Here is a 23,138-nt window from a genome sequence, read left to right on the forward strand (position 1 = left end):
GTTAACTTCTTAGTTTGCAACTAGGATAAAATTTCAGATCTTTCATAGTCCTTGACACATCTTTCTTCTTTAATGCTCTGAAATGGGAACCATTGCTTGTAATAATTGTTAATGGGAAGCATAATACTGAGTGAGCTTAACATACAAAGTATAATGAGCTTCCCAGGTACTGCTGGAGGTATAGACCCTGCTTGCTAATGCAGGAGATGTAAGAGACGCAGGTTTGATCCCTGGGTCTGAAAGATCCCCAGAGGGCATGGCAATCTACTCCACTATTCTTGCCTGGAGAATCCCATGGACAGAGGAGCCTGATGGGGGTATAGTCCATGAAGTGAAGTGTCAGTCACTCAGTCGTGCCTGACTTTTTGCGACCCCATGGACTGCAGCCCACCAGGCTCCTCTGTCCATGGGATTTTCCAGGCAAGAATACTGGACTGGGCAGCCATTTCCTTCTCCAGGGGATCTTTCTGACCCAGGGACTGGACTCCGGTCTCCTGCACTGCAGGCAGATTCTTTACTGACTGAGCTATAGGGTCGCAAAGAGTCGGACACAACTGAAGAGACTTTAACAAAAACAATGTATAACAAGACAGATACTCTTTTAGTGTCATATTTTGACTGTCAAATATTCTTTAGAATGTCTCCATTACCCTAATTTTATTTCTTTCTGAAATTTACTCATTCATCAAGCAAACATTTCTATGTGTTATTTTTGCTGTTATTTTTCTCAGATTGTTGGCACCACCAGAAGCTGATTTGATCCAAAGAGATGGCTGAAAGTGATGGAAAAGAAAAAATAAAATGGACAACCACCATTATTATTAGCTCATCTCTTAAGGTAAAAGAGGCATCTGGGCCATTGATCTTGAATTAAAAATTAAGCAATAGAACAGTATTTTAAAATACCTTTAGCTTGATTATCCAAAGTTGTGTGAATCAGCAACTATATAATCTAAAATGTATTTTAAAGATAAATTAGGAAGATCACTGCATCCATTTTCCTACTTGTCTAAATATCTGAAAGTTGGACATTTTCTTAAGTTTTTCTTTTTTTTTTCTCGCTAAGCCTATTCTAAGAGATGTTAAATGATTCCAGAAACAACAATTCATATGAACATGTATTACTTAAGGTTTTTTGGAGAAGTAAACAACAGGAACTGACCTGTCTAGACTTAGTAGCATTGAGAGGAAACTGTCCCTACAAAAGAAGGGGGAAGGAATGGGAAGTTGAATGCCTGAGGACAATTGATCAGTGTTTTTAACTCTGCAGCTAGCAGGATTATCTAACCCTTTCCTGGATGTTTATCTTATGGATACCACCTAATGTCTAGAATGAGGGGGCAAGAGATGATTCTTCATGGTAAAGAGAGGTTAGAAGACTTTGAATATGACTTTTTTTAATCTACCCTGTTCTTTCATTGTTGCCTCAAGCTACCCTCTGCTCTGTTGGCTTTAGCCATCTAGCCCCATACCTGTTTTAAAGACAGCCTTAAGTTTCACTGGAATTTTTCATGGTTCTTTTTGTTAGATTTCTGGAATCAGTATTTTTCTCCCATATTTCTCTTGTTTCTTTGGCTTTGTCAGAGTGATTTTAAGAGAGGAAGACAGCAACCAATACTATTTGCCAAAAACAACTGCTTTTATTGTTTTATTTATCTTATTTTATGCTGTTTGTCTCACCTTTTCTGTTTTTGCTTTTTTTTTTTTGGTCCCTTTTTGTATTATTAATAGTTTCCTTTGCTTTAACTAGCTTTGGAAGTTATAAGCTCTATTTCTGTTTTTTAAGAGTTAGCCTAGAAAATTTAACATACATACTTAGCCCCACAAAGTCCAAAGTAAATAATAATTTTTTATTGTTGTTTTTGTTGTTCAGTCGCTCAGTTGTATCTGACTCTTTACAACCTCAATGGACTGCAGCATGCCAGGCTCTTCTGTTCTCTGCTGCTGCTAAGTCACTTCAGTCGTGTTCGACTCTGTGCGACCCCACAGATGGCAGTCCACCAGGCTCCCCCGTCCCTGGGATTCTCCAGGCAAGAACACTGGAGTGGGTGCCATTTCCTTCTCCAACACGTGAAAGTGAAAAGTGAAAGTGACGTTGCTCAGTCGTGTCCGACTCTTTGTGACTCCATGGACTGCAGCCCACCAGGCTCCTCTGTCCATGGGATTTTCCAGGCAAGAGTTCTGTTCTCTGCTACCTCCCAAAGTTTGCTCAAATTCTTGTCCATAGAGTGGGTGATGCTATCTGACCATTTCATCCTCTGTCGCCCCTTCTCTTTCTGCCCTCAATCTTTCTCACCATCAGAATCTTTTCCAATATGTTGGCTGTCTGCATCAGGTAGCCAAAGTATTGAAGCTTTAGCTTCAGCAACAGTCCTTCCAATGAATATACAGGGTTAATTTCCTTTAGGATTGACTAGTTTGATTTCCTTGCAGTCCAAGGGACTCTCAAGAGCCTTCTCTAGTACCATAATTCAAAAGCATTAATACTTCAGTGCTCATCCTTCTTTATGTCCAACTTACATCCATACATGACTACTGGAGAAACCATAGCTTTGACTAAACAGACCTTTGTTGGCAAAGTGATGTCTTTGCTTTTTTAATACACTGTCTAGGTTTGTCAAAGCTTTCCTCCAAGAAGCAAGTGTCTTTTAATTTCATGGCATAGTCATTGCAGTGATTTTGGAGCTTAAGAAAATAAAATCTGTCTCTGCTTCCACTTTTTTCCCTTCTATTTGCCATGAAGTGATGGGACTGGATGCCATGATCTTGTTTTTTTAATGTTGAGTTTTAGGCCAGCTTTTTCAGTCTCCTCTCTCATCCTCATCAAGAGGGTCCTTAGTTCCTCTCACTTTCTGCCATCAGAGTGGTATCATCTCGATATCTGAGGTTGTTGATATTTCTCCTGGCAATCTTGATTCCATCTTGTGGTTCACCCCGCCTGGCATTTGCATGATGTACTGTGCATGGAGGTTAAATAGGATGACATTATACAGCCTTGTCATACTCCTTTCCCAATTAGGAACCAGTCCGTTGTTCCATGTCTGGTTTTAACTGTTGCTTCTTGACCCGCATACAGGTTTCTCAGGAGACAGATAATGTGGTCTGGTACTCCCATCTCTAGTAATTTTCCACAGTTTGTTGTGATCCACACAGTCAGTCTTTAGCAAAGTCAGTGAAGCAGCAGTAGATGTTTTTCTGGAACTCCCTTGCTTTTGCCATGATCCAGCGAACGTTGACAATTTGATCTCTGGTTCTTCTGCCTCTTTGAAATCCATCTTGAAATCCATCTGAAAGTTCTTGGATCACCTACTCCTGAAGCCTAGCTTGAAAGATTTTGAGCATAACCTTGCTAGCATGTGAAATGAGCACACTTGTACGCTATTCTGAACATTCTTTGGCATTACCCTTCTTTGAGATTGGAATGAAAACTGACCACTTCCAGTCCTGTGGCCACTGATGAGTTTTCTAAATTTACTGACATATTGAGTGCAGCACTTTAACAACATCATCTTTTAGGATTTTAAATAGCTCAGCTGGAATTCCATCACTTCCACTAGCTTTGTTTGTATTAATGCTTTTTAAGGCCCATTTGACTTCACACAACTGGTAAAGAATCTGTCTGCAGTGTGGGAGACCTGGGTTGGGAAGATCCCCTGGAGAAGGGAAAGGCCCACTCTGGTATTCTGCCTTAGAGAATTCCATGGACTTAACAGTCCATGGGGTAGGAAAGAGTCGGACATGAGTGACTTTCACTTTCACTGACTTCACGCTCTAGGATGCCTGGCTTTAGGTGAGTCACCACACCATCGTGATTATCTGGGTTATTAAGACCTTTTTTGTATAGCTCTGTATGTTCTTGCCACCTCTTTTTAATCTCTTCTGCTTCTGTTAGGTCCTTATCATTTCTGTCCTATATTGTGCCCATCCTTGCTTGAAATGTTCCCTTGATATCCAATTTTCTTGAAGAGATCTTTAATCTTTCCCAATCTTTTATTTTCCTCTCTTTTTGCATTGTTCATTTAAGAAGGCCTTCTTATCTCTCCATGCTATTCTCTGGAATACCACATTCTTTTGGGTGTATTTTTCCCTTTCTCCCTTGCTTTTCACTTTTTTCTTCAGCTATTTGTAAAGCCTCCTCAGACAATCACTTTGCCTTCTTGCATTTCTTTTTCTTTGGAATGGTTTCAGTCACTGCTTCATGTACAATGTTATGAACCTCTGTCCATAGTCTTCAGGCACTCTGTCTACCAGATCTAAATCTTTGAACCTGTTCATCACCTCCACTGTATAATCATAGGGATTTGATTCAGGTCATATGTGAATGGCGTCGTGCTTTTCCCTACTTTCTTCAATTTAAGCCTGAATTTTGCAATAAGGAGTTTAAGATCTGAGCCACAGTCAGCTCCAGGTCTTGTTTTTTGCTGACTACATAGAGCTTCTCCATCTTTGGCTACAAAAAACATAATCAGTTTGATTTTGGTGTTGATCATCTGGTGATGTCCATGTATAGACTCATCTCGGGTTGCTGGAAAAGGCTGTTTGCTACTTATCTTCCTCTTACATGACAAATAAGTCTTAGAACACTAATTCCAATCACCCTCTTCTGTATTGTATTTGTTGTTATCATATAGTTTAATTCTCTCAATTTTTTAACTCCACAAAGCATTATTATTATTAGTATTTGTTTAGATTTACTCATGTCTTTGTTACTTTCTTTGCTCTTCTTCTTCTGGCTCAAACCTTCTGTTTTGGATCATTTTCCTTTTTATCTGAATAATACATAACTTAGAAATTACCTCAATGAGGACCATCTCTGTCTTCCTTTCAAAATACAGTTGACCCTTGAACAGAGTAGGGGTTATAGGCACTGATTCCTGCACAGTTGAATATTTACCTTTAACTTTACATTTGGCCCATTGTATCAGCAGCTCTGCATATGAGGATTCTGTGAACCTCAGATTGTGTAATATATGTGTTTACTGAAAAAATTCTACATATAAATGGACCCACACAGTTCAAATCCATGTTGTACAAGAATCAACTATATTTTTGTTTCCCCCTTGATCTTGAAAGATATTTTAAAAATGAATTTAACTGAGGTGGGACTTATATACAATAAAATACACATTTAAAGTATAAGCTTAATGAATTTTGACAGATTTGTGTACCTGTGTAACCATCACCCCAATCAAAATATATAGAACATTTTCATCCAGAAAATTGCTTCATGCCTTTTTATAATCAGTCCTTTTCCAGTTCCCTGCCTCAAGCAACTGTTGATCTCATTTATCTCAGATTTATAGTTAGTTTTGCCTGTTGTAGTTGTTCAGTTGCTCAGTCATGTCCAACTCTTTGCAACCCCATCAACTGCAGCATGCCAGGCTCCCTGCCCTTCACTATTTCCCATAGTTTGCTCAGATTCATGTCCACTGATCGGTGACAGTGTCTAACCATCTCATCCTGTGCTGCCCCCTTCTTCTTTTGCCTTCAGTCTTTCCCAGTGAAAAGTGAAAGTTGCTCAGTCATGTCCAACTCCTCGAGACCCCATGGACTGTACAGTCCAGAGAATTCTCCAAGCCAGAATACTGGAGTGGGTAGCAATTCCCTTCTCCAGGTGATCTTCCCCACCCAGGTCTCCTGCACTGCAGGCGGATTCTTTACCAGCTGAGCCACAAGGGAAGCCCAGTCTTTCCCAGCATCAGGGACTTTTCTAGTGAGTCACCTCTTCGCATCAGGTGGCTAAAGTGTTAGAGCTTGTTTCTCCGTCAGTCCTTCCAGTGAATATTCAGGGTTGATTTCCTTTGGGGTTGACTGGTTTGATCTGTTACATCCTTTTATATAATTTCTAATTCTTTGCCCAGATTCTCAATCTTGCCTTTTATCTCCTTGAATATGGTAAATAGCTATTTAAGGCATATGTAACTTTACTGTATGTATGTTCTGTTACTGTTTCTATTACTTGTTGTTTCTCATAGTTCTCTTTTCATGTAATTTTGTCTCTTTATATGTTTATTTTTGATTGTTTGTTGGAATTTGTATTTGAAAAAAACAATGTTTGTAGAAATTATTTGAGGCCTAGAATAGTGTTATATTCCCCTAGAGAAACCTTAATCTGAGAGAAAATTAAACCTTTAAGTCTCTAAGCAGGGTTTCCAGATAAAATATAGGTCACTTAGTTAAACTAAAAAGATTAGGTAAATAATGAATATAGTTTAAGTTCATCCCAAATATTGCATGGGACATACTTATATTAATACTAAAATATCATGTTTATCTGAAATTGAAATTTAACTGGATGTTCTATATTTTTATTTGCTGAGCTGGCCACCCAGCTTCTATTGTATGTAATAAAGGAGCTTACGTCCTGTTCATTTCTGTGATACTTGTTACGTTTGAATTGAGAAAATATTCAGATAATTTTCTTTGTTCTGTAGCTGAAATGAGGAGACCTAATTGAGAAGAGTTGCTCTAGGGAGTGCTTCTGCAAGGTGCTTGGGAACACTAGTAATACAGTATCACTTTAATCCAATTTTAGGGATTGAAATGGTTTGAAGCTAGGCTGCAGCCCCTATGAGAGCTGTTCCACTTTTGTCAAAAGCTCTCTTCAGCCTCTCATCTGTCTCTTCCTGAATTGACAGATGCCCTCAGGGGAGAAAATGGCCTAAATGCCTATCTCTTATCTTTGAATTTCTGTATAGGTCTTGGTCTTGTAATTTTTCACTATCCTGCTAGCTCTCTGATGCATTCAAGCAGGTTTTTAAAAATTTTCCAGCTTTTCTAGATGCCTTCAGCAGGGGAGTTGGCCTAAATTACTTAATCTGCCATCACTGGAAGCAATATATAATTTGAAAACAGCAGAAAACTCATGGGAAGAGTCCTAATTGAACTCTAGGTCAGGATCTGTTTGAGTAGCATAAAATACTCTATCTTTAGGAAGGAATCAAGTATTTGGTACCTAATTCCAACCTGTGTACTTAAAATATACACAGGCAAATATATGATAATAATGAGGCAAAATATAAAATAAATGTAAGGGATTTCTATCTACTTGGAGACTAACAAACTTAGAGTTCTAACCAGTCAGTAAATACTATGAACCACTTATATTTTAATGCTTTGCTAAGTTGCTTCAGTGGTGTCCGACTCTTTACAACCCAATGGACTGTATCCCGCCAGGCTGCTCTGTCCATGGGATTTTCCCGGCAAGAGTACTGGAGTCGGTTGCCATGCCCCTCATCCAGGGGATCTTCCTCCTGTGTCTTCTGCATTGCAGGCAGATAATGAATGCTAAGCCACTGGGGAAGTGCTTTAGGTAATATCTAATTGTTAATAGCTTCTTTTATAAAGATTTGATCATTGAGACGCTAAATGCGGTCTCTCTATAGAGAAAAAAACTTTAAAAAAAAAAAGTAAAAATATTTAGTTCTCCTGGAATTCACTGTGGGTTTGGAAATGAGTTGTGTTACTACAGCTGTTATTTAAGGAAGAAATTAAGAGCAATATGAAAGAGTTAAACTATAAGAGCAAACACAAACTTCTTTTTAAAAAACAACTTAAAGATGGATTCTGACATGCATTAATGAATAAATAGAAGGTGACGTGTTTCTTAGATGTGGAGTGCTAGATGACTGACAGAACCATGAAGTGCCATACAGAAAACTACAAAGACACAATCAATTCTTCAGTTCATTTGTTTACAGTTACTGCTAGTAAACTTTTCAAGTGTTTTAAGCACTTAGGTGAGTTAGAAAATATGCATGAAGACAATAGGACTTTGGGTTTAAATACTAAGCATCTATTTCTAGGCCGCAAATATTTCTAATTTCCTATTTATCCACATAATTATGGGTATGTGAAGAATCCATCTTCAAGTTGCTTTTTAGAAAGAAGTTTGTGTTTGCTCTTATAGTTTAATTCTTTAATATTGTCTTTAGTTTCTTCTCTAAGTAACATAACTAGTACACAACTCATTTCCAAACCCACAGTGTATTTCAGGAGAACTAAATATTTTTAGTTTTTTTTTTTTTAAGTTTTTTTCCTCCATAGAGAGAGCACATTTAGTGTCTCAATGATCAAATCTTTAAGTGTACAGTTATAAAAGAAGCTATTAAACTTCATGTTTTTTCATTAGCTTTAATTAACTATTAAAAAGATGTTTTAATTCTGAAAATTTCTGAAAAATTTTTTTTTAAGAGTTATGAAGTTGCAGCTGCCCTAGAAAACCGAAGCCACAAGGTTCGGTATTCAGATTCAGTAGAAAATGGATCAATTATATTTTCTCTTTCTGGTACAGTATATTTGCTGACTTCTTTGATTTAAGTTTGTTAATAAATACGTGCACGTAAATTCTAATTATTCGGTAGTTTAGTAACGAAGTAATAAGCTTAAGGTGTTACTCTTTGGGAAGGGTGAATGTGTAATAAAACTTTGTTACTCCTGCAAAAGCAGTACGTATGGCCAATTACAAAATACATTCCTTTTTAGATTACAATTGTTGAACTAAAGTTAAATCACTGGAGTCTAGTAGAGGATGGTACAAACTACTTTCTTTGAAACTAACATGAAAGTACAACAAAGCCACCCTCCCTAACAATCAACATTTAAAATATTACTCATATTAATGAAGAGGCTAGCATCATATTGATGAAAATCCATATACAAAAACAATGCAGGATGTAAAGCAATCATCCTTCAATTAAAAAAATTAGGTGGGAAAAAAACAATATAGGAGAACGTTTTTCATGATTTTGTACAAGAGTTTACTGAACATAATATAAAACAAATACTAACTAAAAGAACCAAATGGGGACAAATGTTCCTGAAATCATAAAACCATACAACTGTGAGTCATAGGCAAAGCAATTAGACTAGGATATGAGAAAACTGGGGACATGGGAAGGGGGCAGCTCTACTTGTGCTTGGAAAATGACAGAAGTGATAAGATGTGGAGGTAAAGGATTTTATTAGAATGGTTATGAATAGACCTGTACTCTAACAGAGATTTTGGAAGACAAGCACTTTCAAAAGCTCCAAGAAATAGACATCCAAGCTGAAAATGGTCCAGCCTCAAATTCATCCTTTCTGGTTGTAGAGAGCCCTCTAGAGAGAAGTAAAATATTTTTGGTAAATACCTACTCTGTTGTATGCTTTGGTCACTTTATATACATTCTCTTATTTAATCCTTTTAACAAACTGATAAAAGAACTATTATTCTAACCTTACAGATGAGGTAATTTAGATTCAGAAAGGTTATATAAATTTTTAGTGTTAAGTTCATTCAATTAGTATAATGACATAGTTATTTACTTCCTGAGATTGTGTCTTCCACTCATTTTTTAAAGAGCTAATCAGATTAAGCTTCTCTTCTGGCCCATTTTTTTGGGAGGTTGGGGGAAGACTGCCACATGGCATGCAGGATCTTAGTTCCCCGACCAGGGATCGAACCTGTGCCCTCTGCAGTGGAAGCACTGAGTCCTAACCAGTGGACTACCAGGGGAGCCTTCTGGAGCATTCTTATACCCTTGATACTGTTTCAGAGACCCTAGATATCTGCTCCTGAGTGTGTTAATTTATATAATGGTTTATGTTATGATACAAAAGATTCTCCAAGGAGTAACTAAAAGTTTGCTTAAAACTACTTTTCTTTAGTTGATTTCCAGCTTTTAAAAATTACAACATGAAAAATTAACATGTAACTAAAATTAGGCTTTACATTCATTGTGGATAGTGCCTTAAAGGAAAAAAACGGTTACTGACCCAGAAAGGGTTCTCCCCTTAAATATTTAGATTGTCATCCTTTTGTTACAGAGCACTTCAAAGAACTACCTAATTATTTTGCTGTGTAAGACTTTTGTTATACTGATTTCCATCTGCTATAGGTTTAGGGCCTGGACACTTATATATATGTTTAACTTATAGTTATTTTTGTTGATTTTACTAAGTTTATAAAAAAATTTTATTAATATGACAAAGTGACATTTTATATTACATTCACCTTTCTTAGGAGTTGCATTTTTATTGATGGATGCTAGAGAATGCTTTATGTCTGCTGAAGAAACATTTCTAGCCAAAATTGAGAAGTTTATTAACGTTCACCAAAATAGTTTTTTGGTTCTGTCTGCTGCCCTGCATGGACCTGAAGAATGGAAACTGATGTTCAGGATTCAGCAGAGGTATGGACAGTAACACTACAGACCTGTTTTCCTTAAGTTACTTTATGTACTTCAGTTCTGAATTGTTTCAGGCAAGTGAATTATGTTTTGCCAAAAGATAAACTTTATAATGTTAACCTTTCATTTTTACTACAACACAGGCCAAAGAGCTATTCTATGAATGAGGGTGACAAGTTTCAGAATGCATGCTGATTTATGGAATTCTTCAGCAAGACTAAATCAGAAGTGAACACTTTTTAGTCAATTAAGTTCTGGTTTTAAAGCCATATTAAACCCTCTGTGGAATAAGGCAGGCATGAATGAATAAAAAAATGACAAACAATAAAGGATTTTTGTCTCTTCTTTCCACTTAGGATAACAAATATAAGTCATATGATCTATTTAACTTAAACGATTTTTTTCTCCCCCCAGATTCCTGGGTAGTAACTTACGGATACTTCCAGTACACAACACAGTAAATGCTGTTAATCTTATGTGCACCATAGCTAAGGTAAGTCACCTGAGGAAAATGACATACATACATACATACACACTGATAAACTTTGAGATTCTTTACTTCAAAATGCATTCCCTATTCAATGGAACTGACAAATATTGTTTTCCTTAGAGAAGCTGCTATTTCCAAACACATGCAGTTCTTTCCCAAGCCTGAACTTGGCCTCTCAAGTCTTGTCAATTCCAGTAGCAACTATCAGAATCACTCATTCAGGTTAAAAGATCATTTGGTCATATATACATTGTGTTGGCCCTATTGGTTACTTAAATCTTCTTTCAAATTCTCAAGTATAAATATTGGTAGTCATGAACTGTCAGAGTGCAAACATGCTATTTTATAACTTGACTAGTTTCCACTTTTCTTTTCATGCTTGTTCTCCATAAAGTGTGCTCCCAACTCCCATAGGCATAGTTAGGTGTTCCTTACTCTTTTACTTGGAACAGATCCCTGTTGAAGCAATTCTTAATAGTATTCTACTTTTCTGGTTTGCATGTTTGAAATTCCATAAAGACAAAGATCAGGAATTTTTCTATTACTCTAATAACTCATACATAGCACTGATTATGGAGAAGGCAATGGCACCCCACTCCAGTACCTTGCCTGGAAAATCCCATGGATGGAGGAGCCTGGTAGGCTGTGGTCCATGGGGTCATGAAGAGTCGGACACGACCGAGTGAATTCCCTTTCACTTTTCACTTTCATGCATTGGAGAAGGAAATGGCAACCCACTCCAGTGTTCTTGCCTGGAGAGTCCCAGGGACGGGGGAGCCTGGTGGGCTGCCGTCTATGGGGTTGCACAGAGTCAGACACGACTGAAGTGACATAGCAGCTTAGCAGTACTGATTAATATCTGTTGAATAAGTTAGGTATTTTAAGATGTGACCCTGTAAAAAATACCTTATTTCTTAAATAATGTTGCATGTTTATATCTTCTTCCAGATCACCTCCAAATCATACATAGATAGCATCTGCTACAGAATGGTAACAACTAAAGCTTACATCATTGAGCAAAGTCCTGTGTGGAAAACACTTCAAAAGATAAAACTGAGTGGTGATACATTTAACCCAAATTAGATTATCAACTATAAATGTTCTTTGGGAAGGATATTAAAATAAAATACATATAATTAAAAATGATTTTACTTTCAGAGTTCTGTTAATTCCTTTAATAATGTTCAAAAAATATTGGTACATGTATATAAAACTTAGATTGAACCTTCTTAATGATACAAATTAAGCTGGAAGAACAAATGTTTAATTGCAGATAAGTACACAGCATTTTCTAATAAGCCCCTTGGGTTAAAGAAAAAGTCATATATACCTTTTTATAATACAAGCCACTATTTCTAAAATTAATCTTCACAGATACTTTTACACTGTAACTACTGCTGGAAAGCTGGTGATAGAGGACTCTGCCTTCTAAGACTCCTGAGGCAGGGGAAAAAAAGGGAAATTAGGAGTAGTACGCAGACTCAGAATTTTTCCCTAAGCTCTTACAGTGCTATGATAGCCAGTTTAACACCAGGAGTTCTAAAATAGCATCTAACTGGAACATGAAGTGTATCAGAATTTTTATAAACTCAAAACTGTATGAATAAAGGTAGTTCCAGTACATTTTATGAAACCATAATATAAAATTATTGATTCGTAGTATTTAACAGTAGTATTTAAAATACACATGGGCATTATTTACCCATATAGATACCTTTTTAAAAGGAAACAATGCTACTGATCCATAATGTGTCATTGCTGAAACACAGAAGTAAGAGAAGCTACATTTATTTTCAGTGTGTTTTACAGAAAAACTTCTATAAAGGTATTAAATAAACCATAATGAAAAATATAGTGTACTACTAGTTTTTATTTAGAAGATGGAGCTTTCACTTTACCCCATATTTTCCTCAGAGGTAGACTTTGTTTTTGTTTCAATGAGTTCTTCTACTCGAGCCAGAACACTTTCAATCAAATCAAATGTGAAAAGAGCTGAATGTAGGACCTATAATGCCAAGAAAATTAGTTACTAAGGCTGCGTTTAAAACAAAGCAAAGCAAAAAAGAGAAAAGAGTTCAGTTGGACGTAGCTTAGGAAAATTTCATATCTACCTTAAGTTGCATTTCAGGAGGCATATTTGGGATCTCTTCTCTACCTACATTTAGTGAACAATGATCTTTAGACTTCTGGACTTCTATAAGAGAAGGAAAAAAACGTATCACACTTAACCATTATAAACTCAGATTTCAATAATAAATTTATAATTTGTTTACTAACTTAAAAAAAAATGCCAGTTATTTGTGTAAATTAAGTCTGATGGTTTTAATAGCTAGTTTTGTTGTTGTTTAGTTGCCAAGTCATGTCAGACTCTTGGACTGTAGCCTGCTTGCTAGGTCCTTTGTGGGATTTCCCAGGCAAGAATACTGGAGTGGGTTGCTATTTCCTTCTCCAGGGGATCTTTCTGACCCAGGATTGAACCCATGTCTCCTGCATTGGCAGGCAGATTCTTTACCACTGATCCACCAGGGAAGATTTAATAGCTCAGGGCATGCTAAAAACTGGCTGTGAACAAATAAAAATATCAAAATTCTGTAACATGTGAATTAATGTTTCCTCAGGTGAACAGCATTATTTTGGCATGTACAAGATGAATGAAACTTTTGTCAACATAAAATCAGAATTATAACCTGTCACACTAAGACAAAATTTTTATTTATAGTGATGTCTACACAAATACCACCATAGTTATACGGAAAAGATTACAAGATTATTAGAATAGAACTGCTGTCTTTAAAAAGTAATTTTGGACCTAAGATTCTTTTTTGTAATTTGTACAAATTTAGTAGAGGTCGAGATTTAATAAAGATGTCATGGGGGATGGGCCCCGCAATACTGAAAGAAGTGCAATGATATCGAAACAGAAATATTTGTGATACAATTAGTTTCTAATCAGAACTTGAGGTTTTAAACCAGACTGCTCCAGTTTGGTTTAAATATTTTACCCAATTTCAGTATTAACTGGAGTATATATTCACAAAGAATCATTTAAATTATATATAAAATGACTCAGTTGTCATGGTTCCTTGTTGGCTATAAGTTACACAAGTATAAGATAAAGTTCTTTATTAAAGTTCTTTATTTAGAATATAAATGAGTTTAAAAAATCTGACTAATTTTTAGGCTTAACTGGAAATGAAATTTCACATTACCAACCTTGGCTATTCTTAATTTCTGCTTCATAATGTGCTTTTGACATATTGAGTCCTGTATGGAGGGGCTTTAAGAAATTATTCTCAATCTTTTCAAGTTCTGTCCACAAACCAGTCTGTTTGGAAGAATTAATGAAACAGTTATTTCCTTCAAGATTTAATGCCTACTAGTATTAAACATTAAAAGATGCTTACTTCTTGGAAGGAAAGTTACGACCAACCTAAATAGCATATTAAAAAGCAGAGACATTACGTTGCCAACAAAGATTCGTCTAGTCAAGGCTATGGTTTTTCCAGTGGTCATGTATGGATGTGAGAGTTGGACTGTGAAGAAAGCTGAGCGCCAAAGAATTGATGCTTTTGAAGTGTGGTGTGGAGAAGACTCTTGAGAGTCCCTTGGACTGCAAGGAGATCCAACCAGTCCATTCTGGAGGAGATCAGTCCTGGGTGTTCATTGGAAGGACTGATGCTGAAGCTGAAACTCTAATACTTTGGCCACCTCATGTGAAGAGTTGACTCATTGGAAACAACCCTGATGCTGGGAGGGATTGGGGGCAGGAGGAGAAGGGGACAACAGAGGATGAGATGGCTGGATGGCATCACTGACTCAACGGATGTGAGTTTGGGTAAACTCAGGGAGTTGGTGATGGACAGGGAGGCCTGGCGTGCTGTGATTCACGGGGTTGCAAAGAGTCAGACGCGACTGAGTGACTGAACTGAACTGAGTATTAAACAAGGGCTGAGTGTTGGAGAAACAGAAATGAGTAAGGCATGATCCTTGCCTTTCAAAGTAGAGTTGACTGTTTATTAATACATTCATTACTACATCTAGTTATTGTATGTAAATACCAATCAAAACAAAAACGCACTCATTTAGCATATTCATTATTGTGCCATTTGGACAGCTTCTGGTTTTGATAACTTACAAGTTTTATCCATGAGAAAATTATCTGAAAATAATCCACATAGTCTGAGACATTTCTCTTTCCTTACAAACCATCCCCACAATGACTATGTTGTAAGTCCCCTTCAACTCCTTATCTTTCAAATGATATCCTTGTCACAGATCTAGTGCCAGAGGATTCTATTCCTTCTCTATTGATGGAAACTTCTAACACAAAGCTGACTTAAGACTTTCTTGGTGATCAATAAAGATGGAAATTTTACCTGCCTGGGACAGCTTAGGATTATTTTGTCATTCGTATTAAAGATTTTTGTTCTAAAAGCATTTCTTCCTATAGTACTAAAAGGGAATCATAAAGTCTTAAGTCTTAGTTTTTCTTTTTTTTTAGGAAGAAAAAGAAAATTCATTGGTATTGCTCAGTTTCCAGTTACTTATTATAAAGGAAAGTAGCTTAGGCAAAAATTGAAAACTTAGGAATCCAATTATCCTTAACTAGAACTGGATCATATGAAAACCTATTTTGTAATTGAGCTTATTTTGATCCAAGTACTATATAACATTTAACATATACAGCCCTCAAATCTACACATATCTGTGTTGAATAATTTATAATTTCACTGTCACATATATCCCTTTAATTTAAATCTGTCCTTTCTCATTATTCCTATATTATAAGGAAAAGTGGAGTTCTTGAGGAACTATCAAGAATCCACAATCTCAAAAATATGCATACTTTTCCACTCACCATCTATGAACTTAACCTGGGGAAGAATTAAAGATGTAATGATTTCACTGCAGATGCATTTATAAAAATGTTTAAATAGTGAAAAATTGGAAATAATGAGTTTTTCACATCAGGAGTGGGGTAACTTCCATATCCACACAATGGAACACTATACTGCTGTTAAAATAGTATTCTTCAGTACATACTGGTGAGTAGCTAAAAAAGTGATAAAAAGGCTGCAGTATGACTCCTATATGACCTTTTTAAAAAAAGTATGTTCAGATTTGCTGGTATAAAGCCTAAAAGGGCATACACTGTAATATCAAAAATAAATGGTGAGATTTTATTATTTTCTTTTTGCTTATTTATCCTGATTTTTAAACAATGAACCGGTTTCAGCCGTATGCTTTAAAAAACATTTTTAAACATCCATTAAAATCGTAAGATTTTGTCCTTACATGAAAAACATGGGTTATGCATTAGCACAGTAGAAACTTCCGAGTATAGTCACACAGGACATCAAGCATGTTACACTACCTATGCACCCACCGCTTGCGTTTCTCTTCCATTCCTCCCTCTCTCTCCAGGCTTTTCTTTCACCCTTCTCTTCCCCCACACCCACTTTTTAAAACCTTCTTTTCCTTTCCTCTAAGCTTAAAAGTAGAACCCACTGCTACCACCCAGTATCACAGATGGCTTTCAAGGCTGCAGGTACCGATGACCCTCTACAGATTAAAACACATTCAAACATAAAGAGTACAGAGAAAACACCTTTATACTCACACTAAGCTTTGTCAAATGCACACATCTTGCCCTATTTACTTAAAAAGACAAATTAGATATGGTTAAAGCCCTCTTTATTCAAGAGTAAGCCATTAACTATGCAAAATTTTCTAAAACTTGAGGTTTTAGTAGTTAATGTATTTATACATCCCAATTTTGCACGTTTAAAAATATATAAATGATATCAAAGCATCCTACTTTAGCTCCCTTTTGTTCAATCCTATGTTTCTGAGCGTTATTTATGTTATAGCGCTAATCTTTTCACTTTAACTGATATACAGGCATCCCACTATACGATTTATCCTAATACTAGTTTTCTTAAATATTTCAAACAGTGCTCACTGAAACTGCTGCATATCTTTTCCTGTATACATGGGATAAGTTTTTCTAAGGTAGCATTTTTCAAAATATTTTTACCATGGCCCACCATAAGAAATATAATTTATATCACAACTCAACACACATTTATGTAGCTGAAACAAATGTTTCATAAAATGTTCTGTTTATAATATCAAATATAATTCTATCAATATTTAAATATAATACAAAAAAAACCCAAAAATAATTCCAAAATAAACATTAAGAACGATGGTGTGCTTGGAGTCACTGACATCTAGTCTGGTATTGAGCCTGGTCCTTTTCTTTCTACACATTTTTTAAGGTCTGGTGTGTTGGGGAAATATTTACATAAACTCTTTTTAGCTATACAGTTCTGAGTTCTGACAAAGATATACAGCAGGATAACCATCACCACTATAAAGAGTTTCATGACCCCAGAAGTTCCCTTGTGCCCCTTTGTAGTGTGTTTTCTTCCCCTTCCCCCAAAGAGCACTAGTATTTGGTCTACATCCTGTTCCTGGCAAAGAGCTCCTAAAACTCTTGAATTTCCTAAGTGAAGAGTGGTCAAAGTGATTTTGTTATTCATAAGAAGCTCTTTCAGCCGGGAATATAACTGTTGGAAAGCCCCTAATAATGGGGGCTGGTTGTCAGAGGAACTGTGGGATTAGAGGGTTATAACTCTCAACTCCTTTCACCACAAACTCCTGGTAGGAGAGAGGGGCTGGAGATTAAGCTGTCACCAGTGACCAGTGATTTAATCAACCATGCTTATTTAATAAAGCCTCCAAAAACCCAAAAGAATGGGGTTCAGAGAGCTTCCTGGTTGATGAACAGGTCGGGGTGCTGGGAATGTAGTTTCAAGGGAGGGCATGAAAACTTAGTGCCCCTTCCCACATACCTTGCCTTATGCATCTCTTTCATCTGGCTGTGCTAAGTTATATTCTTTTACGATAAACCAGTGATCTAGTAAGTAAAATGTTCTGAGTTCTGTGAACAACTTTAGCAAATTAATTGAACCTGAGGAGGGGGTTGTGAGAACCTGTTTTAGCCAGTCTGTCAGAAGTCAGATCAATACCTGGACTTGTGATTGGCATCTGAAGAGGGAAGGGAGCTAATGTGGGACGGAGCCCTTAGCCTCTATAATCTGATGCTATCTCCAGGTAGAGTGTCAGAAGGGGACTCAATTGTAGGACATCTATTTGGTGTCAAAAAATTCCTTAATATGGGAAAATCTCTACACATTTGGTAACCAAAAGTACAAAAAACAAGGTTAAGCATTGAGAGTAGAGCAGAAAAACAGGTAGAAAGACAAAATTATTCTAAAATTCAAATGGAGAAGGAGAGGATCTAGAACAGCCAAAAATTTTTTTTAAAGAACAAAGTTGGCACCTCTCACGTAAGACTTGCTATAAAGCTACAGTAATCAAGATAGTGTGGCGCTGGTGAAAGAAGAGAGGCAGTTCAACGGAGCAGAACAGAATCCAAAACTATACCCATACTTATATGATCTTTTTGATCTTTGACAAAGGTGACAAGACAATTTGAGTATAGCCTTTTCAACAAATACTGCTGGAGTCAAAACAAAACTACCTTAACCCATACTTCACCATATAAAAATTTACTTGAAGTCAATCATAAATATAAAAATCTAAACAATAAAACTTCTACTAGAAAATCTGTGATCTTGGGTTGAAACAAAGATCTGTTAGAATCCAAAGAAACATAAATGATTTAAAAGAACAGAATTGATATGCTGGACTTCCTCAAAATCTAACATTTCTGTTCTTTAAAAAATTCTACTAAGATAATGAAAAAATAAGCCACAAACTGGAAGAAAATATAAAAACCATACCTAATAAAAGACTTATGTCCAGAATATAGGAAACTTTCCTTTAAAAAATGTTGGTCTAAGTTGAACAAAGTTTCATTCACTCTTAATTAGTAATAGAAGTTATTTGAAATCTTATTATCAAAATGATGATAGTTTCCTTCTATAACAGTAATGTCTTCTATAACTGACAGATAAGTTTAACATATGAAAAATATACTCATGTTTTCCTGTGGTTCCAATTTTTATGTCTTAGGCATACCAGAAAATCAGGTACATGTCAATTTTGCCACTCAATATTATCTTTGAAAATAACTGTCAAATAAGATTGCTTTCCAACTAGAAAAACATGTATATTATCCTTGAGTTCTTATGCCCTGCATCGAACTTTCCAAAGGAACCGTAAATGAACTCTGATATGATACACTGGTCATGCTTAGATCCAATCACTGCAAAAAGTTTCAAGAGTTTGGCTTATCAGTGAACTGCTAAAATTAACAATTTTCACCACTTTTACAATATAGTTATATTCATAGGGATTTCCTTGAATACCAAAATTTTCCAACTGACTTAAAACAACTTGCTAGTGCTTCTGACAATTTAAGAAGATAGTTCTTAAAGCAGCTCATAGTTCTGTTCTGTCACTTATCATTGATGTAAACTTTCTATTTTTAGTGACCCATGGTGTGTTTCCAATTCAGTAAATACAGCTAATCTTTACATGTATATAAACATTAAGGTGAAAAAATACAATCTCATATTGTTTTGCAAATACCAGATATCAACTTAAGTGCTACACAATTTATGTTTCATCAAGAAGCATCAGAACCTTTGCATCCATGTTTTGCAATATAGATTTTCTAAAACATCATGTTACCATTAAGACATACTTTTAAATAAATCAATAGACACAATCCAACACTGTATATGCTGGAAAAATAAACTTTGCAGGCCAAACTGAGTGATTTTTCTCATTTGCTAAAAAATATGTAATTATATATGCTGATAATGAGACTAGAAGAATGTTAGTAACTTTTCATCTTTCAAACCATTACAGGGCCTCATTCACAAGTTCAGAATGTTGTTTCTAGATGTCTAATTTGGAAGGTTTTTAGCTTTCATTTGCAAGAAAAATTTTATTTTAGACTATCATTTTTATTGGGTATTTACTTTTGATGAAACCATCTTAAATAATCTTAGCTTTAAAGTTATGTTCATTTTCTTTAGAATGTAGCTCAAATTAAGGCTAAGTCTACTAATTGTAGGGTCAGTATTTTTCTGAATATTGGCACTATTTACAGTTTCAGATCAACAGTTGAAAGTGAATGTTTCTATATTTTTCACTTATTTTTCTTATTGTCATGAATTTGGAAAAAAGTTTTCTCCCTCAAAGTTCATTCTGAAAATACACAGATTAAAATAATTTGTGACCTTTCACAATTTTACTGATAGGAGGTACAGTTTGCTTTCCATTTAACCACATACGTTACTGTAAAATGTAGCCTTTCTGCTAACTGACCATTGAATATGTCATAAGAGATATTGGAAAGCAACATACATCTTATTCCTAGCCAATCTGTCATATCCCCTCCATTTTCAAACCTTGTTCTTTGCAAGTGACCACAAAATTTGCTGCAATATCCGTAACTAAGAATCTGTGCAAACAACCTCAATTATATTCTATCTCATTTTGTAAAACTTGCCAGTCTACATCAGTAAATTGATTTAAGGACTCATTAAGATGCCTTAAGACAGAAGGTGCTGAGTTAAAAGAGTATCTACTTTGTTTCATCACTGTTCTGTATCCTAAACTATGTTATCTACCTTTTTAACATTTGCCAGTGATGGCTGTGAAACAGTATCTCGCTGCCATTTTAAGTTACACTTCCATAAACACTACTGATATTGGGAATATTGTCTTGTGGTTATTGGCCACTTGGGTTTCCTCTTCTGTGAGCTGCCTTACAATATCTGTATCCTTTACTTATTTTTCTGATTTGTGGTCTTGATTCTTGCTTTATAGTTTTCTGATTTTAACTAGTGGGTGGAGGAAGTATTTTGGTTTGTTTTCTCTTTCTTTTTGTGGCTTTTTCAGTTTGTATGCATTTTCTTTCCTTGAATAGGTTTTAGTTTCAATGTTATTAGTTTTATCAATCTATTCTTTTGTGGTTAGTGCTTCTTTACTTAAGAAAGCCTTCTCTACCCTTAGGTTACACAGTATTCTAAAAATTTCTAAATTCCTTTTCAACGTTAAGTCTTTAATCTATTTGGAATTTTGTTTTGTATACTATATGTGACATAGGCATCTTAATCCCCTTCTCATATGTATGACAAATTATCCATCATTATCTATTGAACAGTCCCATTCTTCCCCCCTTTTTTTCCCTCATAAAGTTTTACACATATTTACATGTTTTCCTAAGTATCTCATATTTTTTGTTATAATTATAATATTTTCTGGTGGATTAATATTTTTATCATGATTACATACTGAATGTATTAAATACTTTTTCTCTATAACTACTGATATAATCAAGTACTTCTTCTACTTTAACCTATGAAATTACATTACCTTATATTACCAGAATAAATCCAACTGAGTTTGATGACTTATAACAAATTTTTTTTGCTGGATCTGGTTTGGTAATATTAGTATCTATATATCTGCTTTCCTGAGTAGCTAAGCTGGTAAAGAATCTGCCTACAATGCAGGAGACCCCAGTTCAATTCCTGGGTCAGGAAGATCTGCTGGAGAAGGGATAGGCTACCCACTCCAGTATTCTTGGGCTTTCCTGGTGGTTCAGCTTGTTAAGAATCTGCCTGCAGTGTGGGAGAGCCTGTAATTTCACTGAAGCACACTATCCTAGACTGTTTGGGTATTAAGGTCATACCCTACTAAACATATAACATTTAGATACAACTATACTTTTTCTAGTCTTTGGAATGTTTTGTATAAGACTTGAGTATATGTTTTTTGAAATTATGGTAAAAATTATCTGCCCTGTGATTTCTCTTAGTAGATTGTTACAGTTTTGCTAGATTATATTTTCTAACAAATTCCATTTTATTGAAGTTTCAAAATTTATTGGAATGTTTTCATGTAACTTTCCTTTTGTTCTTCAATCTGTGCTGTATTTATACTTCCTTTTTAATTAACATATTGTGTCTTTACCCATTTTTAATATCAATCTAAACAAGTACATATTAGGAATTTCTAAAAACTGAACTATGTAAGATATCCAGGTAATTTTTATTAGACCCATATGCTGAGAAACAGTGATGTAGAATGATGCTGTCCAATGCCAAGGAGGAACTGAATTTTTAATTTAAAAAATTTAAAAATTAATTTAAAATTTAATAGTCACATGTGGCTACTGTCTATTGGATAGTGTAACTCTGCTGCTGCTAACCCTAGCAGGTCTAATAAAGACCCCCTAAGATACAAGACTTCAATAAAAGACTTTAGTTTCTCTCAATGGCAATAATTTAATACACACTCCACAATCTAAAACTTACAATAAGGTAATAAAATGTGAAACAATTAGGCTAAAGAAAATTTGTGCACACGCAGTTCTGCAGAATTTCACAAATTTTTCATGTGATGAATAACAGTAATTTTTTTTTAGAAACACGTAGGAGTGAAGAAGCTGTGCAAACAAGAATATTTTCTCTCTTTTACATTACGACGGTGTGCATGTGTACTCAGCCGCTCAGCTGTGTCTGACTCTTTGCGACCCCATGGACTGTAACCCACTGGGCTTCTCTGGCATGGAATTTTCCAGGCAAGACTACTTGAGTGGGTTCCCATGCCCTCCTCCAGGGGATCTTCCTGACTCAGGGACTGAACCTGCATCTCCTGCATTGCAGGGGGATTCTTTAAGATTATTAGATTTATGGAAAAAAAAATACAAAGAAAACCATATTTTACTTCAGTGTCTAGAAAAAAGTAACAAGATTTTAAAAAACAGTTATAAGGATAAAAATTTGAAATGTTCACAAGTGTTTACTTTAAAATTTTATACCCAAACAACACACTGGTAAAGTAGTTCTGAGACCATTTCAGTTTTAGAGCTTAACTATACATTTCAAATTTCACTGCAGCTTGTTGCACAAAATAGAAAGGCAGTTTTATACCATAGTGAAATTTATTGTGAGGAAAGGGACCTTGCAAAGGACATAGTCAACCATGATACTGAAGAAATAAAAGGAAGGAAATGAATAAGACCCAGTTTTTCCCTTCTAATTTGTGTATCATGTCTTATTTATGAAATAAGACTGTAGAACTTTATCACTTGTAATATTAAGGAATGTTATAACCTTAAGTCATTTGGCTCTGCAAATAACACACATGGTATATGTTTCAATCTTGGAGAAAGAAACAATTTAAATGAGAACCTAAAATGTGGATTATATAGAACTATATGTACGTGGAGGTATGCCAGGTATTTATTGTTCTATCCTAAATGAAAAGCATATATGTGTACATTACATAATTCAATTTTTTAAAGTTCCTGATAGACACTTCTGGCCTTCACAGTCTTACAATGTTTCTCTTGATCCTACTTTCTACATATTACAATCACAAATTATTTAGGAAAAAAAATAGGTAAGCAGGGATAGGTAAGGAAATGAGTAGATAGAAGGTGAGGGATAAATTATTATAGGCTGTGTATTACAATAAATTACTGTAAT

The 23,138-nt window shown here is 35.4% G+C and overlaps 2 protein-coding genes across 3 annotated transcripts in view; one reads left to right on the forward strand and one right to left on the reverse strand.

The window, feature by feature from the left end:
• Positions 1 to 719: 719 nt before the first annotated feature.
• On the forward strand, positions 720 to 12,730 carry C1H1orf146 (chromosome 1 C1orf146 homolog). The gene is made up of 5 exons (XM_069597942.1): positions 720 to 838; positions 8,194 to 8,287; positions 10,004 to 10,172; positions 10,584 to 10,662; positions 11,608 to 12,730. Exons 1-5 carry the CDS (start codon positions 770 to 772, stop codon positions 11,740 to 11,742), a joined length of 546 nt encoding a protein of 181 aa, XP_069454043.1. The 5' UTR covers positions 720 to 769; the 3' UTR covers positions 11,743 to 12,730.
• GLMN (glomulin, FKBP associated protein) overlaps positions 12,512 to 23,138 on the reverse strand; it is a 45,000-nt gene continuing 34,373 nt past the window's right edge. For both annotated transcript variants that reach the window (XM_069597888.1, XM_069597896.1), the window contains exons 17-19: positions 13,873 to 13,984; positions 12,771 to 12,853; positions 12,512 to 12,664 (exon numbers count right to left, since the gene is read on the reverse strand). In XM_069597888.1, the coding sequence (XP_069453989.1) occupies positions 12,554 to 12,664; positions 12,771 to 12,853; positions 13,873 to 13,984 (306 nt within the window). In that variant the 3' untranslated portion in view covers positions 12,512 to 12,553. The remainder of the gene's footprint in view (positions 12,665 to 12,770; positions 12,854 to 13,872; positions 13,985 to 23,138) is intronic.

This window comes from Ovis canadensis, chromosome 1 (assembly GCF_042477335.2).
Source record: "Ovis canadensis isolate MfBH-ARS-UI-01 breed Bighorn chromosome 1, ARS-UI_OviCan_v2, whole genome shotgun sequence".
NCBI classification, from domain to species: Eukaryota; Metazoa; Chordata; class Mammalia; order Artiodactyla; family Bovidae; genus Ovis; species Ovis canadensis.